This window comes from Hyaena hyaena, unplaced genomic scaffold, assembly GCF_003009895.1.
Source record: "Hyaena hyaena isolate Hyena2069 unplaced genomic scaffold, ASM300989v1 scaffold_980, whole genome shotgun sequence".
NCBI classification, from domain to species: Eukaryota; Metazoa; Chordata; class Mammalia; order Carnivora; family Hyaenidae; genus Hyaena; species Hyaena hyaena.
Genome location: NW_024081615.1, coordinates 145054 through 165424, shown reverse-complemented (window position 1 = coordinate 165424; position 20371 = coordinate 145054). Strand labels below are relative to the sequence as shown.

At 37.4% G+C, this 20371-nt stretch overlaps 1 protein-coding gene across 10 annotated transcripts in view; it reads left to right on the top strand.

Annotated features, from left to right (window-relative positions):
* Positions 1-20371, top strand: part of MBNL1 (muscleblind like splicing regulator 1) — a 182382-nt gene that overhangs the window by 64747 nt on the left and 97264 nt on the right. The window contains exons 2-3 of one of the 10 annotated variants that reach the window (XM_039221415.1): positions 3253-3372; positions 6275-6827. The exons of 8 other annotated variants lie outside the window; for them this stretch is intronic. Coding sequence is in view for 1 of the 2 variants with exons in the window: in XM_039221414.1 (XP_039077345.1) it covers positions 3367-3372 (6 nt within the window). In the remaining variant the exon portion in view is untranslated. The remainder of the gene's footprint in view (positions 1-3252; positions 3373-6274; positions 6828-20371) is intronic. One more of the 10 variants, XM_039221414.1, reaches the window with a different exon arrangement.

The window sequence follows — 20371 nt, the reverse complement described above, 5'->3', positions numbered from 1 at the left end:
TATATATATATATATATATATATATATATATGTTTGAATGTATATTTTTAGATATAGATATATAGATATTTGGAAGATATATATAGTTATTTGGATGATTGCATAACCGAGTCATGATCTTCTAGTCTATCACTTAGTAGTGCCAAGGTCATAGAAATCATTTGTTATGATCTATCTTATGTAAAAGCCTATGAGGATACTTTGTTTTCCTCGTCCAAAATATGTCAGAATGTATTTTTTATAGAGATTTTGAATAACTTTTGTGTTAATTTAGTACTAACATCGAAGACAGATAAATTTAAATCTTGTTGTCAGCCAGAGAGTGAATCAAGCTTATGTGGGTACGATGTATAATGCCACCACCCAGGGAACTCTGCAGAGAGGATAATTGTCTAGAAATTGGGTAAAGAATTGTCACCTTCCTTCTTTGGAAACATTTGATTTTAAAAATAATCGAGAGTAAATAGACTCTAATGCATCACCTCAAGCTGTGCCACGTGGGCACCTAAATTTCTTCTTGCTAAATGCCACCAAATGGCTGCATTTCTTACAGCTTCTGGCTAAATTCTGACAGAGGGTATATGACTTCACCATAACTGTATTTTCTCTCTGAAGTTTTCATGGTTTCTTGTGCTAATTTATATTAGGCTAAAGCCAAAAAAGCTGAAGCTAGCCAAACTTAGTCCAGAGAGTTAGGCTTGCTGCCAAATTAAAGAGAGAGAATGGTTTCTGTATTCTCCATTGGTTTCTCAGTCTTATATTTGCGACCATAGGTGCTCAATTTGAGCTGTGATTACCCAGATGGCTTTGTGTCCTCGAGAGTTCATTCACAGAAGGTCATTTCAGTTGCTGAATATTCAAGGAAGTACCCTGGCCCAAGGTTGGTTCAGGCCATATCGCAAGGGATGACCGTCAGATTTCTGAAGCTTCCTCTAATCTTACAGTTATTGTCTTAGCCCTGCACATAATTAAATGTATAATTAAATGATGCAAATAAAATAGAAATATGACTGCCAGCAATGGCAATCCTGCAAACACGATGACCAGTACTGTGATGATAATAATGTTACTGCCCTGTTAGTGCTTCTGAAGATAAGATATACTTGGAGAAAAATGTGAAAACTGAATTTGTCCTTGCCTTTTAAAAAAATTTCTTATGTGTCTATTTACTTTTGAGAGAGAGAAAGAGAAATAAAGAGGCAGAAAGAGAGAGGGAGACATGGAATCCGAAGCAGGCTTCAGGCTCTTAGCTGTCAGCACAGAGCCTGACGCGGGGCTTGAACTCACAGACTGTGAGATCATGACCTGAGCCAAAGTTGGACACCTGACTGACTGAGCCACCCAGTGCCCCTGCCCCTGACTTTTTAAAAAATGTGAGCATCTCAGGATATATTTAATTCCTTAAGTTCGTAAACACCATTAAGAGAAATGGATGTGGACTTGTGTATCACGTAAACGGACATACTTGATGCATGTTAAGTTTTTTAAAAGAGGCAGGAATAGTCAATTCTTCTCCCACCAGGATTCTGGCCAGACCTGACATTTCATACTCCCTTTCTTTAAGCGTAACATGCCATCAACTTTCAAGAGGCAGGGGAGCGTAGGAATAAGCGAAACCACAACTTCAGGAGTTGCTTTCCCTGGATCCAGAGTTTACATTTGCTCCAAAGTAGTCGTACGACTTTGGCAACTTCCTTAGTACTCTGTGCCCCTGAATTCTCCAATGTACCCCACTAAAAAGGAGCATATCTGCCTCATTGGGGTGTTGTGAACCTCATAATATAGGTCAAGGACTTAACAGAATTTTTGTGGCACACAATAAGTACCATATGCATGTTAACTATTAGTAAATCATAATTTTATGTAAGCATCTTCTAATGTCTGTCTTATTAAAGGTATACTTGCAGTACAGAAAACAGTGAAAACCAAAGTGAATGTTGGATTTTAGCGAACTGTTTAAGGGTCCCAGTTCTGGAACGGGGCAGCCTGGGTTCAAGTCAGTTGTGAGCTCTGTGACTTTGAACATGTGATGGAACCTTACTGAGCCTCCCTTTCCTTGTTTGCAAAATGAGGCAGTAATCGTGTCTGATCTGTAGTGGCTGTGAAGATTAAATGGGATAACGCATGGAAAGCACTAGAACAGTGCCTGGCACTTCCTGAGCATTCAGTAAGTGTCAGCGATTGTTCCTTTTATTGCTTTGGTGGTGATGTGAACATGTGAAGTGTTAATATTACAAGAAACATGTACTAAGATTCTGTGTATGTAGGGTTTCAGTTTTGCCAATGAGAATTGTTTTTCTCTACTGTGCATAGAGCAATGCTTCTGTGTTCTGGTATTTATGGTTCTTTAATTTATGATTATATTCTTAATAAGTAAATAGCATTTACTCATTAAGAAAATTATCTGTTTTACACTTCTCCTTGGTTGAGCTATTTAATTTTTTAAAAAATCTCTAGGTGCTTTTTCTATCTATAGGATTTTAGCTCTGGATAAATCAGTTAAATAAGGTAAACGCTTTGTTAATGATGTTATGTGCTTGACTCTGTTGTGTAGCTGTATTCTAGCCACTCGTTAAATTGAACAGTATGAAGGAAAAACAACTCATCAATAGTATCAAAATGGGTATGGAATATAGACGTAAAGAGAAGTCATTGTTCCTTCTGTAAAATAAAGAGCATAAGACCCAATATTTCCCCATCTGTTGAGAGTGTTGTAAAGCTTATGAAAACCTCAGCGTTTACAAAAAGTGATTCTATGCCAGGAAGGCAGATAGAACATTAGGAAAGAATTGACCAAAATTGCATGATGGTATTTATTTTATATAGTAACATCCTTTCTTTCATTAACAGGAAATTTTAGGGCAATCTACTTGCTTATTACGAGTGAGGAGGGCGAATGAATTCTTAAAAGGATTCATCAAGGCTTCCTCGTAATAAAGGAAACCTTTAGGAACATGTTTTCCATAGAATTAGAAACTTAGAATTTCATAGTAACAGTGTATTTATCACCTTGTTCGGGGAGCAGGTTTTAAGCATGATCACAGGAAAACACCTGTTTTGACACTCCGGGAAAGGTGCAAACATACGGGCAAACTCTGTCTAGGTGTAGAGTAAACAAGAGTGCTTTGGCTAGCATCCTGCAAGGAGCTGGTCTAAACGGTCTGCTCCTGCTTCTGCTGCTGCTGCTGCTGCTAATACTGCTGGGAAGGAGAAGTGGCTGACCTGGCATATCCTTTACTCTTGGTGCTGCAGCAGTCACTCAGGAAATGTTGTTTAAGGGGAACCTTCTGGATCCTTTTCATGGCACCATGGCGAGAAGAAGCCGTATCTTATCTATTGAAGATAAAGCATGGAGTTGGCTAATGGATGCTGGTGAGTGAATAAGGCAAATGGGGAGCCAGTTCGCAAAGATACCTTTTGGGAAGGGCTGGTCTCTCCAGGACTGACATGGCGCCCATTGGAAAGTGGCCTTGGATAATCTGAACATCAGAATGTTGTTTTAGAGGGGAATCATAGTTTTATCACTGGTGACTTGATCTGTGACCTTGTATACATCCCATAAATGAAGTTCTTATTTGTTCCCAGCTTTACTACTTGGAGATACTAATCCTGGAGTTTGTTAGATGCCACAGTACACGGAGCATGGTTTCCAGTGTAATTTCCGCAATTTCATTTTTACTCTTGTTTTTCACTTGACCCACAGTGACTTAAAAATATGATTTTTTAGTATGTGAAAGCAATTTTTCCTCCTTTCAATTCTAAATGAACAGTTCCTTTTTTCAACAGCAGTAGACTATAGAATTTTAACTTAAGAGATTATTTAGTAGGCATAAGTCTGGCCAGGAATAATTCTTTGCAATTCAAGATAATTATATAAGCAGATTAGTAAGATATTGGTTATATTAGTCAGATAACTGCTCAAGTCTTTGATAATGCTGATATATCCATGTACCAATACAAGGTAGTTTCCTTGAGTAAGTTTCTGTCAGTAAAGTGAATAATTTGAATGAGGTATCTCAATTTTGCTCGCTCTAAAAGTTTCTTTTCCCATTTTGCCAAAAACTATGTGATTTAAAATACATATATCTCTTGTCTTCCATCTTATAATTTAGAACACACATGAATATATGCCAATTAATAATTTCCCTGTGTCTTTCGTTAAATGATTGGAAGATACAGAAAGAATAAGTTTTCCATAAAGGTGAAGGCCAAATTTTCCTAGAATAATTAATCTATGTTTAATAAGTTTTCCATAAAAAAAGGTACACAAGTTTAGGAATTTATAGCATTATACAGGCTCTGACAAGCCATGTAGGAAGACAACTGTTCAACTTTTAAGAAATTTATTTGACCACAATCCTCCTAAGCCTCCACTTCCCCCATGTTTTTGATTAGTTCATTTTCACATAGGGTACCACCATTTAGCCAATGAATAGTTATTGAGCACCTGCTGTGTTTCCAGGCTAACTAGGTGCAGGGATACAATTGTGAGCACATTTGTCAAAAATGTCTCACTTTGTGATGCTTAACAGCAGGGGAACACAGGTTTGGATGATTTGATTTTATTCCTTTAGTAAGATACTTTCGTAGCAATAGAATGTATATTTTTAAACAGCCACTGCTGATTTTTCTATTTCCATTGAAAATAATCCTGACATACCATATAATCTAAAGAGCTTTATAAGTGAATCGATGTTGCCATTTCACATTTGGCAATATTTACTTGCTTTTTTTTGAACTCTCCTTCACATTCTTTTGTTTGTTTTAGTTTTTGTTGGCTAGATGATTGAACCTGGTTTTCATGAGTCGGATTGACAACACAGGTCAGAAAAACAAACCGTAATTGGTGTTTTATATTTGTTCAAAGTCATACTATACATTTTTTAAAAAAAAAGTCCACTTCCCTTTGGTTTCCACCATAGGAGCTCACTCAGTTTTTCCTTATCCAAACCTATCATACCGAAATGATTATGTTTTAAAATATTAAGTTTTAGTTCAAACCAACATCTAAACTTAGGCCCTGTTTATACAATACAAATATTTTTAAGGGGAAATTCAGATTCTTCATCCTTGTCTCTGATAAATTCTCAGTTCTCTCAAATTTAAAGTACTAGCTGCCTGGGCAGTACTTAACATTATGTAGCATAAGGTTTATTTCATTTTATAAAAGGGGTGGACCCTTAGTGACTTATGGGACATAAGTAAATTTGCCCGACAAGAGCTGCTTTTATTGTGTATGTTATTAACTATATATCAATATCTAAACAATGAGGCATGGAAACAAACCTTTCCTAAAACAAGATGATTGCACTATTTGATACCAGGTAAAGGATTATTACTAATATTTTAGCTCACTTGGATTTAAAAACATCCGTAAGTAAATATGTGAAGTCAAGAATTGCATGCATGTAAGTGCCATCAAGCAGCAAATTTTCTTATTTAATTCTGAAACAAGCTTAAAACAGCACCCATGGTTAATTTGTTTCTAGTCTTGAAAGAATGACAGTTCCTAAATTAACCTGATTATCTTTATTTTGACACATATTAGGAATTATTAACGTTCTGTCAGAATTTAGGTTTCATTTCTGACTTGATTTTATCCAGCTCCTTGAAGCAGAATTGTCCTAGGTTCTCTCTCTTGTACTTGTTTGATATTTAATATTCAGCGGGCTCCTTCTGATGAGTTCCTGAGGGTCCCTGAGTCCTTGAAGAGCTGTGGATTGTGGTTAACAAGCTAGAAGGAGCTCTCTGGAAAATAGAACATTATCAAGTCCAGCTTCTGGAGAGTCTTAGCAGTTTATGTGACCATGGATTAACACCTAGTACGTTAATGATGTTTTCTTGTCTTCCTTCTCTTTCCTTCTTCTCTTTTCTTCTGCGTCTTCCTCTTTTAATTTCTGAACACTCTGTGTCCACTCCTTTTTCTTCATATTCTTTTTCTCTTCCCTCGTTGAATTCCTCCTTCAGTCTTCCTCATCTGATTGGGATAGGAGGTGATCTATTTGATAAAGCACTTGTTGTTCTTATTTAAAAAGCAATTTTAATTATTTCTCAAGTTAAAAATCAGCTCAGTTTAAACTTCTGTTACATGTTCTCCTCTGATAATGAACGCCTTTGCCTTTTGGATTAGCACCCTGTGATTTTATATATTTGTAAATTTTCTTAATATGAATGTTCTAATGATGGGATTTAGGAATTTTATGTCACTTATTAGATTTTTAAACTCAAATACAGTAGGCATACTGTAATATGTCTTCCTTACTTTTCTTTCTAGACTAGAGCTCCATATCCCCCCTCAACTGTGTTTTTGGCTCTCTTACGGGATGCTAGAATGGCCTGTCTCCATGTATTTTGTTGCATTTCGCCATTGCTTCTTGTGTTCTGTCGGGGAATTTTGGTGATTCCTTTCAAGCGCTACCTGAGCTCTTTGCTAGTTGTTCCGTTCCCCCAGGGCCTCGTGCTGTGTGGTCATGTCTCCACTTCCTCTGCCCTGTCCGTTGACAGAGCCTGGGTTCCCTGATGGCTGCCTCTGTACCCTTGTGAGGGCGGGAATATTCCTCCCCCTGCTGCTACAATTGAGCCCGTGCTGGGTACCACATTGCCCTCTACACTTGCTTTCAGTTGTTAAGGCTCCCCAAGCTTTGGCTGTGGCTCAGTGATCCTGCTGTCAAAACCCTGAAGCTTTTCTGGCCTCCACACTCAGTGGTAGCAGCAGGTGTTGGGATTTCTCCAAGCCCCTAAGACCCTGGGAGCAAGAGAATGGCCGTTTGACATAGACCTCAGGACTTTTCAGAGCACCAAGAAACGTCTGCAGAAGATGTGTAAAGGTAAGATTCTGATTTCTCTAGGAAGCTGTTCTAGGAGCTAAAGACCTACAGCCATGGGTTTAATGTAGACTAAATAGCGAAAGAATATTCTTGGGGAGCTCTACGCTTGATGATAGAGCCAGAATATGAGTCTAAGATTGGGTAACTATGTATTAAAACACCTCTTTTGGGAATTTGGTATGAGACTAGCATTTCTAATCTATTTTATTTATATTAAACTTGGCATTGAATAGATAAATTTTTTTTCCTGTTCTTTGAATTGGAATCTATGAGACACTCTTTTCTCTTTCACACTCTGCATCGTGTATTCAGTAAGAGACATCTGATTACAACAGTTAAAACAATAAAAAATAAAATAGAAGTTGTTTGTTTCCAAACGCCTGCATTTTGTTTACCTCTCTGTTAATGTTTAAAACTAGACATCTTAAATTATTATATCCTTAATATCTTTAAGCTCAAATTTCTAAAGCCACAATTAATTCAAAAGGAATGGGAAGAGCTGTTCAGATCGCAGTAGTTCAAGGGTACAGTATTGTCCTTTGTCAAAAATTACTGCTTAGCAGTCTAAATGTAGCATTCTCTCTTCTTTTAGGGCTTTATTTTCAATTTTTTAAAAGGGAATTATTCCCCGCCCCTATTTTTTGGGAAAAAAAAATCACTCCATATGGGTGTAAATAATCTGGATATGAAGGGTGTGAGGTGGAGCTGGGGGAAAGGGCAAGAGAGATCGGCAGCATCTTGAACACAGTCATCCCTTTAGCATTATTTACAACCTTTATTCTTGACCCCGCCTCCATTCATAAGCAGTAATCTGTAAAGCGATATTAAGACAGCTCTTCTAGTATGAGATCTTCCGTGGCCTTACTCTCCATTCATGTCTCCCCCCACCCCTTTCTTTTCAATATGGACTCAATCTGTTAATTGATTCCCTGTAATTGGAATCAAGGCTCCAAAACTCCTTCATCTCAATAACTAAATATCTAACAGGTTTTAAAAATGAAAAAGAATATTTACTAATAGCTCTACAAAATGAGGCAAGATTTCTCTATGATAGTGCCTATTTAGAGTGCTTATTTTTAAAACTAAGAGATGTTCAGCGAAGTATTTTATTTACACTTGAAAAGAACCCAGTTTTATTTCCTCGAGACCTCAAAAGTATAAGTAAATGGAATGTTTTGAAGTCTTTTCTGGTGCATTAAGTTGGATAATTGATTTCATGTGTAAAAACAGAAGAGGAAAATTGTAATGCTTTAATTCTTAACATTTATAATGAGTTTATAGTTTTGGAAAGTGTAAGGCACAGTCTTCAGCCGGGAGGTTGCATTTTTCTCAGGTTGGCTTGTGAAGTACATTTTCCTTTTTCTATTTATTTAGAATTATTATATTCTTCTAAGAGAAGAATTGAAACAGTGTACATATTTATCATTATATATTATATTGTTATAGATTGCATTATAGATTATATTGATTATATGCTTAATATTAAATACTAAGAGTGATTGAAATTATTGTAGACATTTATAAAGTTACTTTAAAACTTTAAAATTACTTAAAATATTTTGAATGGAACATAATGAGTTAGTGGTATTCACTGCACTTAATGTTTAACGGACAAAGCCACTTAACATAAGCTGAACTCAGTACAGTAATGCTTGTTAGACTTCAGTGACTTATTTTTTAGGATGTACAGAAAAGGTATATCATATAAAGTATTGGTGCCATAAAGATCTTAGCAACTACCTGAATAGAAAAATCTATTGAATAAATAATAGGATGTCCCTTTTGCAGATAAAGTAACAGAAGACTGATAATTCACAATTTTTAAGCCTAGAGCCAAGACCAGAATATAAATCTCTGAATTCTAACCCAGGGCACTTGAGTCCAGGCAATGCTATTTACTGAATTTGCTATATATTTGTGTCAGCCTGCCAGTGTTTGCAGAGCAATGAATGGAGTCTAGGAGTTAAAGTGATTTTCTTCAGTATCAAGTGTGTCTGATCACGGCTGTTAAATTTGAGCTCACTTCTGCAGTGTAGCCTGATTGCAGCCTTTCGAATTTCCTTTTCAGTTCTGCCTTGTTTAATGTGGCTTGCCTTACTTATATGAGGATTTTGAAAAGTACAGTGGAAGAATCATTAAAATATTTTTGTTTGGAGGGAGTATTGAACTTCTGGCATGCCATTTATTTCAGTGTGCGATCCTGTAAATCTGGCAATTTTCTGAAAATTTAAAGTCTTAAAATTTAAAAGACAAGACCTATGTGTGTATCTACAGGCAGTTCATTTTCTGTTTCAAAGCAGAAAAATTTTAATTGACTTCCACTATTTCCAAAGTTGAAAACTTCCCCAGCTTGCATCTTTAAAGTTAGCGGTTTATGTGTGGTATCATGAAAGTGAAAGGGTGCTCATTCTCTGTGCTACAGTAATTATATGTATGTGAAATTATTTGGCACACTTATTGATTTAAGTGCTTTCAGGTTGCCTGACTTAGAATTATTACCTCAAAATCCAAATTCTCCCTGACTTTACTGGATACCTCTCCTCATTTAATAGGGCCATGCCCAGGCTCCCTTTCTGTAATTTTTTTTGAGAGGTGTAACTATAATCCAATCCCCTTGAATGATGCCCAAGATGGGCTTAAGACCCAATATGGACCTAAGAGAAAAATGTGTGTGAAACTAAGAATGAAAACTCTGAATGCCCTTTTTAGGAAGTTCAATTTGAAAAGTAGCTGGAGTACTTTTGGAATAGAGATTTATAACACTTGTTTTGGAAAAGATATGAAGTACTTAGTCACTGAAAGTCTAATCTTGAAGTCTTAGGCCAATTCTCAAAATAAGGTTCTTAACCCCAGTCATGATGATCCCTGAGTATTTCTGCCATCACTCAACTCATATGACTGGTACCTCTCAATTTCCACTGTATGCTCTTTCCCATGTGTTCTTTACGCTCCCTTGGAGACAATGAGAACTCTCTGGACTGGTGGACAGTGAGCACAGATCCTTATTGGTTGTAACCCCTGGCCGGGAGTGCTGGTTCCCAAATTCAGTCCTAACCTTTTCATGGCATAGTGCCATCAAGATGCTTCTGCCTAAGCCTCCTTCCTACTCAGTGTGTTCACGCATTGGCTATTTGACCTTGGAAGGGCTACTTACTCTGTCAGTTGTAGTCTCGCCCACTCTAAAATACGAAGAATATCATCACTTTGTCAGGATTTTTATGAAGATTTAATTTAATTTAATGAGAAAGTGTATGCCAAACAGCACCGTGGCTAGCATGTAGAAAGTAGCCAATAAAGGGTCAATGTTATCATGTAATTTTCCCAAGGTCTTATATCTAGAGAGTGATTGAGTCAGAATTCAGACCCAAATCTGATGGGAAAACCAAATGAAATGGGAACACATACACTCTTTCCATGAACAACAGCGACAGGAACCACAAGGCAAAAACTCATGCCTGTCTCTGAACTCTGACACTGCTTCTCATACCTACTCATTACTTTTATGATACATAAATCATGATGTCATGTGTGCTGATAGGAAAGTAACATAGTTCAGTGGCTTAGAGAAAACTCTAGAAGTAAGACTTCCAAGGATTAGGATTTCAGCCCTGTCGTATAGGAACTCTTTGGTATTAAGAAAATTACGTACCTCTCTAGGGTTCTTTATCTGTATATGAATCTCATAATAATACCTATTATGTTGCATTATGTGGACAGTAAATGATAGACATTAAAGAGCACCTCCCATAAGTGACTTTTATTATAATTGATAGAGATGTAAGTATTTCTTTAAAAACAAAGCATGTCCACAGAATGAAATGCATGGTTTGTGAAAATCAGAACCTCATAAAGTGCTAAAAATGGGTAGGATCTCAGTGATTAGATGACTGTTTATTCTCCAGGAATCTGTATGCTTTTCCTGTCAAAGCCATTTTACAGTGGCAGGCAAGTGGAGAAGAGGGGGGAGAAGGCATCAAAGATCAGAACTGACCCAAATATAGAGTGGCTGTACCATCCAGAAGGTGGGTGTACTCTCAGTCTGGGTTGATGTCAGTGACTGGCCTCAAAGTAACCAGATGATGGAAATAGTCCTGGTTAAGCAGGTGGTAGGATCATAGTCTTTCTTTTTTGGAGCAGAACCCAGACCAGCAGCTGGGGCTCACGTTCTGGGGAGAGTGAGTTAACCTGGGCTAACTCGAGTGTCAAGGGTTAGCCTTGAATGCTAATCAGACCAGGTACTTACCTTCCTAAATTCTCAACTTCTTGAAGTCAGAGATGTTCCTTTTACTTGCTTGCAGTGCCTGACATAGGGTAGGAAACTGTGAGCACTTGATGCATGCTTGATAACTTAAAAAAAAAAACAACCCCCCACCCCCCCAAGAACTCATTTAAGGATATCATAGCCACCAAGGGATTGGAAAGCAGGGCTTCAGTGCAGGAAGGACAAGAATGGCTTGGGGCTCCGTCTGGGACAGAGGGAAGAGTTGAGGCAGATGCTAGGGGTGGGCCAGAGAGCTAAATGTACATAGTCTTTGTAATGACTGGGTTAGGGACATGCAGAATTGAGACTGTCAGTGTAGTTTGATTAATGGATGTAGGAATAAAGTATTCCAAGATTTTAAAACTTTTCAGGCAGAGAACATAGAGTTTAAAGAATCAGAATCTATTAGAAAATCCATTTACTTTAGTTTTTCATACAGTTAAACATGATATTTCTGGCTTTAAAAACTCAATTGTGGTGCCACTTGTTTGAGTTTAAAAACTCAAATGGTGCTCCTTGAGAAAAAATGTATCTGTAAATAACATCATTGATACAGATAGATAGATATAGATAGATATAATCTTATAGTAGAAAGTTAACAAAATATAGTTTTAAATATGTAATCTTGTAAAGTTGTGGTTTGTACTACATGGTCATAAAATGAAGAGTTTATGCAGATGATGTGGGAAGTCAGAGTGTAATTCTAAAAGCCGAAATATTATAGGGGGGCGATTGATAAAACTTTGAGGCTTTTTCATTACAACTTTTGCTACTCTTTTGTTGTATATTCCCTAAAATCATAAGATGAAAGCATCTTTCAAAGTCTATATTAAAAACATAAAATATACTACAAAAAATCCCAATGAAAATTAATGATACTTACTGTTAAACCTAACCATTTTTGTTAATATTTAAGTTGCTGTAAAGGTGTTTTTGGGTAATCCAAACAAGAATTCCAATTACTTCATGTAGTATATGGCCAGATACATTAGCTCCGTGTCCTAAAAGCTGGTATATTGTATCCTGGCACCTGAAGGATGGCTGTTTGGAGAATTTCAAGTGAGCAGGGTGCCTGGTGGCTCAGTAGGTTATGTCTGACTCTGGGTCTCAGCTCAGGTCTTGATCTCAGAGTCATGAGTTCAAGCCCCGTGTTGGGTTCCTTGACGGTCTGAAGCCTAAAACAAAACAAAACAAAACAAAACAAAACAAAACAAAACAAAGCGACAAAAGTCTAAGTGGGAGTTAACATCACACCAAATGTTTCCATGAACATTTGTGTCTTCTTAATTTGAAAAAGACCATATGCTCCACTAGTGCTTCTCTAATATTAAGAGAGTGTGGAGCCTTCCCTCGTATCTCAAGAACAAACTCTTAAATCAAGTGCTAAGTCGGGGCGCCTGGGTGGCTTAGTCGGTTAAGTGTCCGACTTTCGCTTAGGTCATGATCTCACGGTTCGTGGGTTCAAGCCCCGCGTCGGGCTCTGTGCTGACAGCCAGAGCTCCAGAGCCTGGAGCCTGTTTCCAATTCTGTGTCTCCCTCTCTCTGACCCTCCCCTGCTCACACTGTCTCTCTCTCTCTCTCCTAGAAATAAATAAAACATTTAAAAAAAAATAAAAAATCAGGTGCTAAGTCATTACACATTAAAAAATTTTTGCTTTGCAAAGTACCCATTGATAAGAAGCTAAGCAAATTATTGAGTCCAAAATGGCAAAATCATCACTAATGTATATAGTTTATTTTGTAGAAAGTAGAGTGTTTCTGTGTGTTTCTTTTCCAGGGTGTCTGTAAACTTGGCCTCTCCCTCTCTTCCTGCCCTCTACACACACACATGCATAGAGATGGAAATGCACACACACAGGCTTTTGCTTTTACCATAAAGATTTACACCACAACCAGGAATTGCATGATATCAAGTCCCTATAATCCTTTCTAAGCGGTTGCTTTCATGGCTTTGCGTTCCTGAGTTATATGGTGGGTCTAGCATACCTTTTGTGGGTGGAAAACCATGGCAGGTGCTTTTCTTTTCTTTCCTGGTGTTCCCTGATGCCTGAATTTAGTTTATTTCAGCAGTTCATCATGTGAGTTTTGATTAGGTAAGTAGCTAGGGAGATTATTAAAGCAGTATGTACTAACTAGCAGAAATTCAACTCCCCATGAAGTGCTATACACATGAAATAACTTAAGTACCTCAGTATCAGTTTTTCTTCTCCCGAATCTTGCTCTGGATGTACTCTTGGCAGTTTTAATCTGTTCTGTGTTACCCTTTTAAAAACATAAAAGGCAGTTGTACAGATGAAATCCCTGTAATCTCTCCCAGAGGAGAATTTTGTCATTGGAAATAACAGTGTCAGCGCTAAGAGAGAAAATGTTCTACATAAAGTGAGTGGCGTTTGGTCATTGTCACCCTTCTTGATTAATTGTCTGGAAGCCACTCATGTAGCAATTATCACAGTAGTTGTGCTAACACTCCATTTTAGATCCCACATCAAATATCTAAATAAAATGACTTTCAGAGTGTAAGTAATCCAAATTGAACTTTTAGAGTCCAAGATTGAGGAACTGAGTTTATACTTTCTTTTATGGTCATTTTAATTTTGAAACTCTGTTGATGTATTTGCAAACAAACATTTAATAATTCTCAAATGACAAAGGAGTACCTACCTAACTGTACCATATTAACATTGCTCTTTGGGGCGCCTGGGTGACTCAGCTGGTTAAGGGTCCAATATCAGTTCAGGCCATGATTTCACGGTTCAGGAGTTTGAGCCCTGCATCGGGCTGTGTGTGCCGTCAGCCTGGAGCCTGCTTCAGATCCTCTGTCTCCCTCTCTGTCTCTCTCTGCCCCTTCCCTGCTGATGCATGCTCTCTCTTCCTCTCAAATAATAAACATTTTTTAAAAAAGCTAAAAAAATAAGATTGCTTCATGAAAGTAGAGCCCTTTAAAAAGGACATTTCAACTCAGAGGATAGTTTGATTTTAGGTTCATTAAAGAACCAGAATATCTTCAATGGGTTGAACAGTAACAGTTTGAAAGTAAATTATTGGAAGAAAAATACTAATTGAGTTGATACTTTATTAACAGAACTTCAAATGGAGTTAAAATTATCCTTTAAGTTCTAATTTTCCATTTCAAAGATATTTTAAAGTTAAATTTCATATTTAAGGCTTCAGCTGGGTCATTCTTCTACCTGTCACTCAAATCCACTAATTCTTATCGAATCAAGTCAGTTTCTATTTAAGGTTTGTCATGTTTTGGGCAGATGGGAGTTGGGAGCTTTACAGGAGTGAAAATCCCGTAAGAAGGCTGTGGACAAAGCACTGGACTTTGACTTCGTTTGGTTTCCTGCAGCAGGTCTGCAGGGAATCCCCTTGTTACCTTGTGTGTGTCCCATGTCCTCCAAAGCATGCCCACCATTGTGCCTCCCTGGACCAAATGAAATCTAATGGAGATAATGCATAGCCCAGCACGGTTTGTAAACTCTCCATCATCTTGTTTTGTGAAGTGATTCATTTATCTGAAAAGCACTGTAAATCCAAGTTTAAAAGTTACTGTGAAAAGTAAGTCTTTTCTGAATCCTGCCCACCGATCATACACATCTGTATTGCTTTCATGAGCACTAAGATTGAGAGTATAATGATTGTTTTTATAATATAACCGGTTGTATAAATTTTACTCCATTTCAGAGAATAGTGGAGTTGCAGGGTGAGGGTGCGGAAGAGCCCCAACTCTATTTTTCCTTCTGGATAAGTCATAAATTGTAAAAGCCAAGGTCATATTTAAAATTTATTTTATAACTTTGAGATTGATTTCAGTTGCCCCAAAGAATTTTCCAAGAGAGGAAAGTACATGTGATGGGAAAAAAGAAAAGGTACAGAAAACAAGCACCTTCCCCTAAGGAGAATGTGTATTTTTAACACTAGAGAATATAGAATTTGCTATATCAACAAAGTATATTATTTCACCAAATAGCTGGATAAGCCAGTTTGTATTTGTTGAATAAATGAGTATGTTGCTGAAAATCAGAGAGCGAGTGGATGAATGAAAGGATAAGCTTACTGGTAACCCATCCTTCCTATTTATTATTTTTAGGAAAAAATACTTATTTTAAAATACTACAAAGAATTCATTGAAAGAAACTGGGTGAAATTCCTCATTTTCTCTTGTGGTAACAGCCAGTTGTTTTAGTAGCATGAGAACTTTCTAGGTTATAAGATACTGTTTTTGTAGTTTGAATTACCCTACGTTTATAGAGCTTTGGGGAATCAGTAGATGAGAAAACACAAATCATAAGCAAAAGGGCAGTTAGTACTCTTCTAAAAATAAACATTGATCCGTGTAATCGCATTCTAAATAAAATAAATAGAAATGGATTAAGAAAATTATAGTGGCTTCGAAGAATTTACTGTGTTTTCTATCCCTGTTTTCGTTTGGATTTTATGGCAATTGTTCTTAAAGGAGCACCACACACTACGTGTTCTGAAACCTTCAGCCAGCAGCAGCAGCAACACCCAGAAGTATATTGGATGTCTTCACTGCATTAAAAAAGCACTGCGCTTGGCACAATTGTGGCCAGTTTTTAACTGCTGGAGAAAAGTTTAAGGGAACAGGTTAAATGAGGCTTTTTGGAAACCTTGGGACATTATGGAGAACATAATACACCTTACTACAGCGTGGGAACAGGAAGAAAGGTTGCAGAAATGAACTGGGGTGGGGGTTTGAAGAGAAAGGAAGAGCCTTAGCCGACAGAGAGGCAAGCTCACGGCAGCCCAAGTACTGGCTATCATGCCGTCTCGTGGGGTTCATTCCCCAGGAATGTATCCCTTGTGCTAAATAGAGTGCCTATGTAAACACACACTGCAGACTTCTGAAAATACTCCAGTAACAGTTCTTCAGGGCTTACTATGTAATTATTGCTAGCTGTTGCGTTTATTTATCTTCGTACTAATTTATAGAGCTAGTTTTTGATTTGAGTTACCTACATGTCTTGTTTCACAGTTTGGAAAAGTACGCAAAGAATATTTAAGAAAAATGCAAACATCAGTGGCTTTCTAAAGTGAGTCGAACAACTGGAAACTTTTTTCTTGTTGTTTTGTAAGTGAATCATTGAATCTCATGCTGTATCTATGGCATGTTAAGAAATGAAAAGGGAAAGAATGGACACTTGGACTTCTGAATGAACAGCTTTTCCAAACACTAGCTTTCGATTTTTACCTCAGCTTTGCTCTAGAAAGTTTTACTGTTGCTACAAAGCCTGGAGGCACTTACTGAACTAGAAAAGCTGAATATCGTTTCTGACTAATCTGTTAGTCATCCTAATAATAGGAAATTATTCAGTTCCTATTTCATAGTAGCCCATCTTGAACAATAAAATCATATAGCCCACTCAAAGATATTTCAGGAAAATTGATGTGATGCTTTGGAAAAAAAAAAACATAGTACTTAAAAAGTGAGTACCGTAAGTGTTTTTGTACTGTTTTCTGTTTTATCTCTCATTTATCAACTGGACGGCTAGGAAAGTTAGCTGAAAATGACTTTGATGATCAGGGATGGGGCATTGCCATTTGCTAACGTTTGATGTGTTCTCTTTCTTTGGAGAAAGAATAAACAGTGAGCAGATAACCAATTTGATTGGGTAGTAGAATTTACAGAAAATGCATCTATCTGAAAGCCATCCTCTCAGCACTGATAATGTTGTGTTGTAGGATAGTGCTGTGTTATATTCAGAGAGACAATGGACAGAGAGGAAGGGATGCAATGACAAATTCTAGTGCATCTCTCTATAATCATCAGTCAGAGAAGAGACAAGTTAAGGAACGTGACAGGGCACAAGAGAGGCAAAAGAGAAAAGAAGGAAATAGTTAATGCTGCAGATGCTACAGAGAGGACGAGAAACGAGAATTCACTGACTGGCAGTTAAAAGCACAGCATGAACCTTTGAGAAAGCAATTTGAGTAGAATTGGAAAGAAGTTAGTCCTCAGTGCAAACCAGATTCCAAGAAGATGAGTCACTCATAAGTTGGAAGATACATATGAGGACTCAACAAGTTTAGACAACTCTATAAAGAAATTCAGTAACAAAAAGAAGAGGTGGGTGTCAACCAGGGAATTCAGTAGAGGAGAGAGGGTTGTTGTCGAAGACTAGAGGTGCTCTTCCAGTGGAATGGTGTTTTTTCCACCAAAGGAAGGTGCAGGAGTCATTGGAGAGGAAAGGAATGAAGATTCCTTAAAATAGGGGTAACGGAGGGTACCATATGTCAGAAATGTTAAGAAGGGGTCAAAAATGTGGGTAGAGATGCTGACTTGAGGTAAGATGAACCAAACTCTTCCTGAGAGTCACATTGAAGAAGGTCCTCCCCTGTGCCTTCAGTTCGATCTTGTTTGCTGTGTGGGTGAGCACTGCTTTGTGTTTACATTCCTTTGTATATTGCTTTTTACAAGTTCAACTTTACTTCCCCTATAGTCCCGCCTTGGCTGTATGTTTTTGAAGGTGGGAACATGTTTTATCCATGCATATTACATTACTTACTTAATGTTACTCCAGTCCATGTGATCCCCTGATGTATTTCAGTACCCCTACAAGCCCATGCCATCAGGGGAAAGGCCTTGCAGCCTGGACTTCCATCAAAATACAAGGCTGAAGGCTGTAATTATCTGTCTTTGCGAACCTCAAAAATGGTTTCTAAAGCAAACACTTAGTTTCAAATGAATGGGACCAGTTACTATATCAGTCCCTCTTTTTTCCTGGTTAGGAAAGTTACAACATAACAAAATGCAACTTAGAACTCAAAAGTGGATACCTAGAAAAGCAGATAAAACTTTTAACCGCGATTTAGTATAAAAAGTGGAAACTTTGGACTGGAATACAATTATGAAAAGACAAAAGTGTGCAAAGCAAATGCTTGCTAAGTGCTGTGATATACTGCTGTTTATATCAACCAAGTAAGATTAGGTTTATGTCTTTAACTTTGGGCTGATCCACACTCTAGGCACAAATCCCTTAATTAGGATAGTCAAATTATGTTTTTGATTCTTTCTTAACAAAAATAATTCTAAGCAGAAGCAAAAAAATGAAAGATTATCTGCCTTTCAAACATATACTACATATGTTTCTGTTTGGTTATGGTATGTTACTATTTATTTTATAGTGACTACTAACCACTTTCTTTAACTTTTACAAAAATAATCAGTGATCCATTTTTTTTAAAAAGTAGAGCTCCATAGATACAGAAAGATTGATGAACTGGTTTATGATTTATGATTTTCATGGTTTTAGACTCCGTATTATCCTGAAAGTAAAATATTATTTCTATTTAAATTTCTAAATTATGTAAAGCTGTAAAGTTTATAATGTAAGCCACTTGGTTTTAATTCCTCCTGAAAATGTTTCATTTTATCTCCTCTCAGTAAGTGAAAAGGAAAAATTGAAGGGTGAGAAGATAGATCTAAGAGTAAAATGTGGTCAATGGCAAATTTCATATATTCATCTTTTTGTGTTTTTATTGTTATCCCAAACCTTGTAAAACACTGATTGATCATGACTATCAGACAGTTGTACAAACATCTTATTGTCTTCTGGAAGTGCCCAGGAAAGCATAAGAAGGTCCTTCAATTACACTGGAATATTAAATCGAAGCACAGTTTTGCCCTGGCCCACCTCTCTAGGGCCACCTCGAAGCACTCTTCAGTTTAGACCCTCCTCTCCAGCCTCTCTGGAGTTTTTTACACACATCTCACGGTCTCACATTTGTGCTTCCCATCCTTATAGCTTCTCTTAAAACAACAACAACAACAACAACAACATAAACAAAACCTTGCCACCCATCTTTTCTTAATTAACCACTTCCTGGTCCTAGACTCAATACCAGTGACAGCTCTTTTGGGGAGCCTCCTTTGGCCCATTTATCCCCAGGCTGTGGGAGATGTCACCATAGCACCCCACACTGGCTCTTGCTGTAATTGTTTACTATTTGAGTCCTCAGGGATGCAGCAGGACTGTGACCTTCGGCTCCATATCCACGATGGCTAGCACCATTATGAAAATGCTCTTAAGTGTGGCCTGGATGACTACATGTGCACATATCTCTTTTGTTTTGGATGCTAATCTAGGTTTTACCTCTATTTATTAGGGAGGTGCATGGACATAAAATTCTTGCATTATGTAGTATGTCACTAAATAAACTAGCTTAAATCTAAACTAGCTCAAGTCTATAAATCAAAGATTTATGCCTCGTTCTTGTAAATTCAGTGGTGCACTCCTTTATTGAGTGACTCAAGGATTTAAGATTGCTCGTTTGTTCCAACATGTGACTTCCAAGGTAGTTGAAGCTCTGACAGAGAGAGAGAGATGGGGGGAAAACATCGACTTGCAATGTTTTTTTCTCAGAAGCTAAACCACTCAGGGTGGTTTATACTCAAGGTTCCTAGGCTAGAATTAGTTATTATTATGAGCATCAACTTAATTATTAGGACCAACTTAATCATAACAGAGGCCAGAAAAGGAAGCTTCCAGGGTACTCACACAGAACAGTGCTTAAAAATGGACAAAGCCATTATGTATTTTGCTTTGCCTTTTATGTTCCTGTGTTTTGGGAGGTGTGATGAGACCGGTGGATGGGTGAGAGGTACATGCCTCCAGATGAATTCAAGTGGAAATAGTAATTCCACAGCCCTTTACTGAGTCCTTATTATATCTTATCTGTATTAATTCCTGAAGAAGAGTCTATCCAAATACAGTCTAATCTTTGTTAGCTTATGGTTCATTTTGAAAATCTGATAGAAGTTCTGAAACACAATGCATATGAGCAGTAACCCTGAAATCTGGCAGGCAGGTTCAGGGTTTAAAAAATTTCTGCCCCCACCCATCATAGTGCTGTCAGTATTCAGAGTGCCTGGCCTATGCTATATGAATAGAAAGTATTGGAGAAGACGAGAAATCAGTGAGGAATACGTTTTAGCTGCCTCTGGGTGAGCACTAGGGACCTTTTAAAATGAAAACTTCAGTCCCCGATTTTGAATGAAAGAAGTGATTGGGTTGCTACCTAGATGTAGGTTCATTTGATGAGATGTAAACAGTAGACAAAATTGTTGAGGAAAAGCGTAATTGAGGAATGCACAATAGCCTTTATTCATAGTATCTTTGCCAGTCTATACAATATGGAGCTTTAATGATAAGTGAATTAAATTTTTTATTTTTTTAAATGTGCTGCAGAGAAGTCATTGCCTTGCTATTAATAAAGCATATACTTCAGGTGGAAGATCATACAGATTAATGAAAGGACTAGA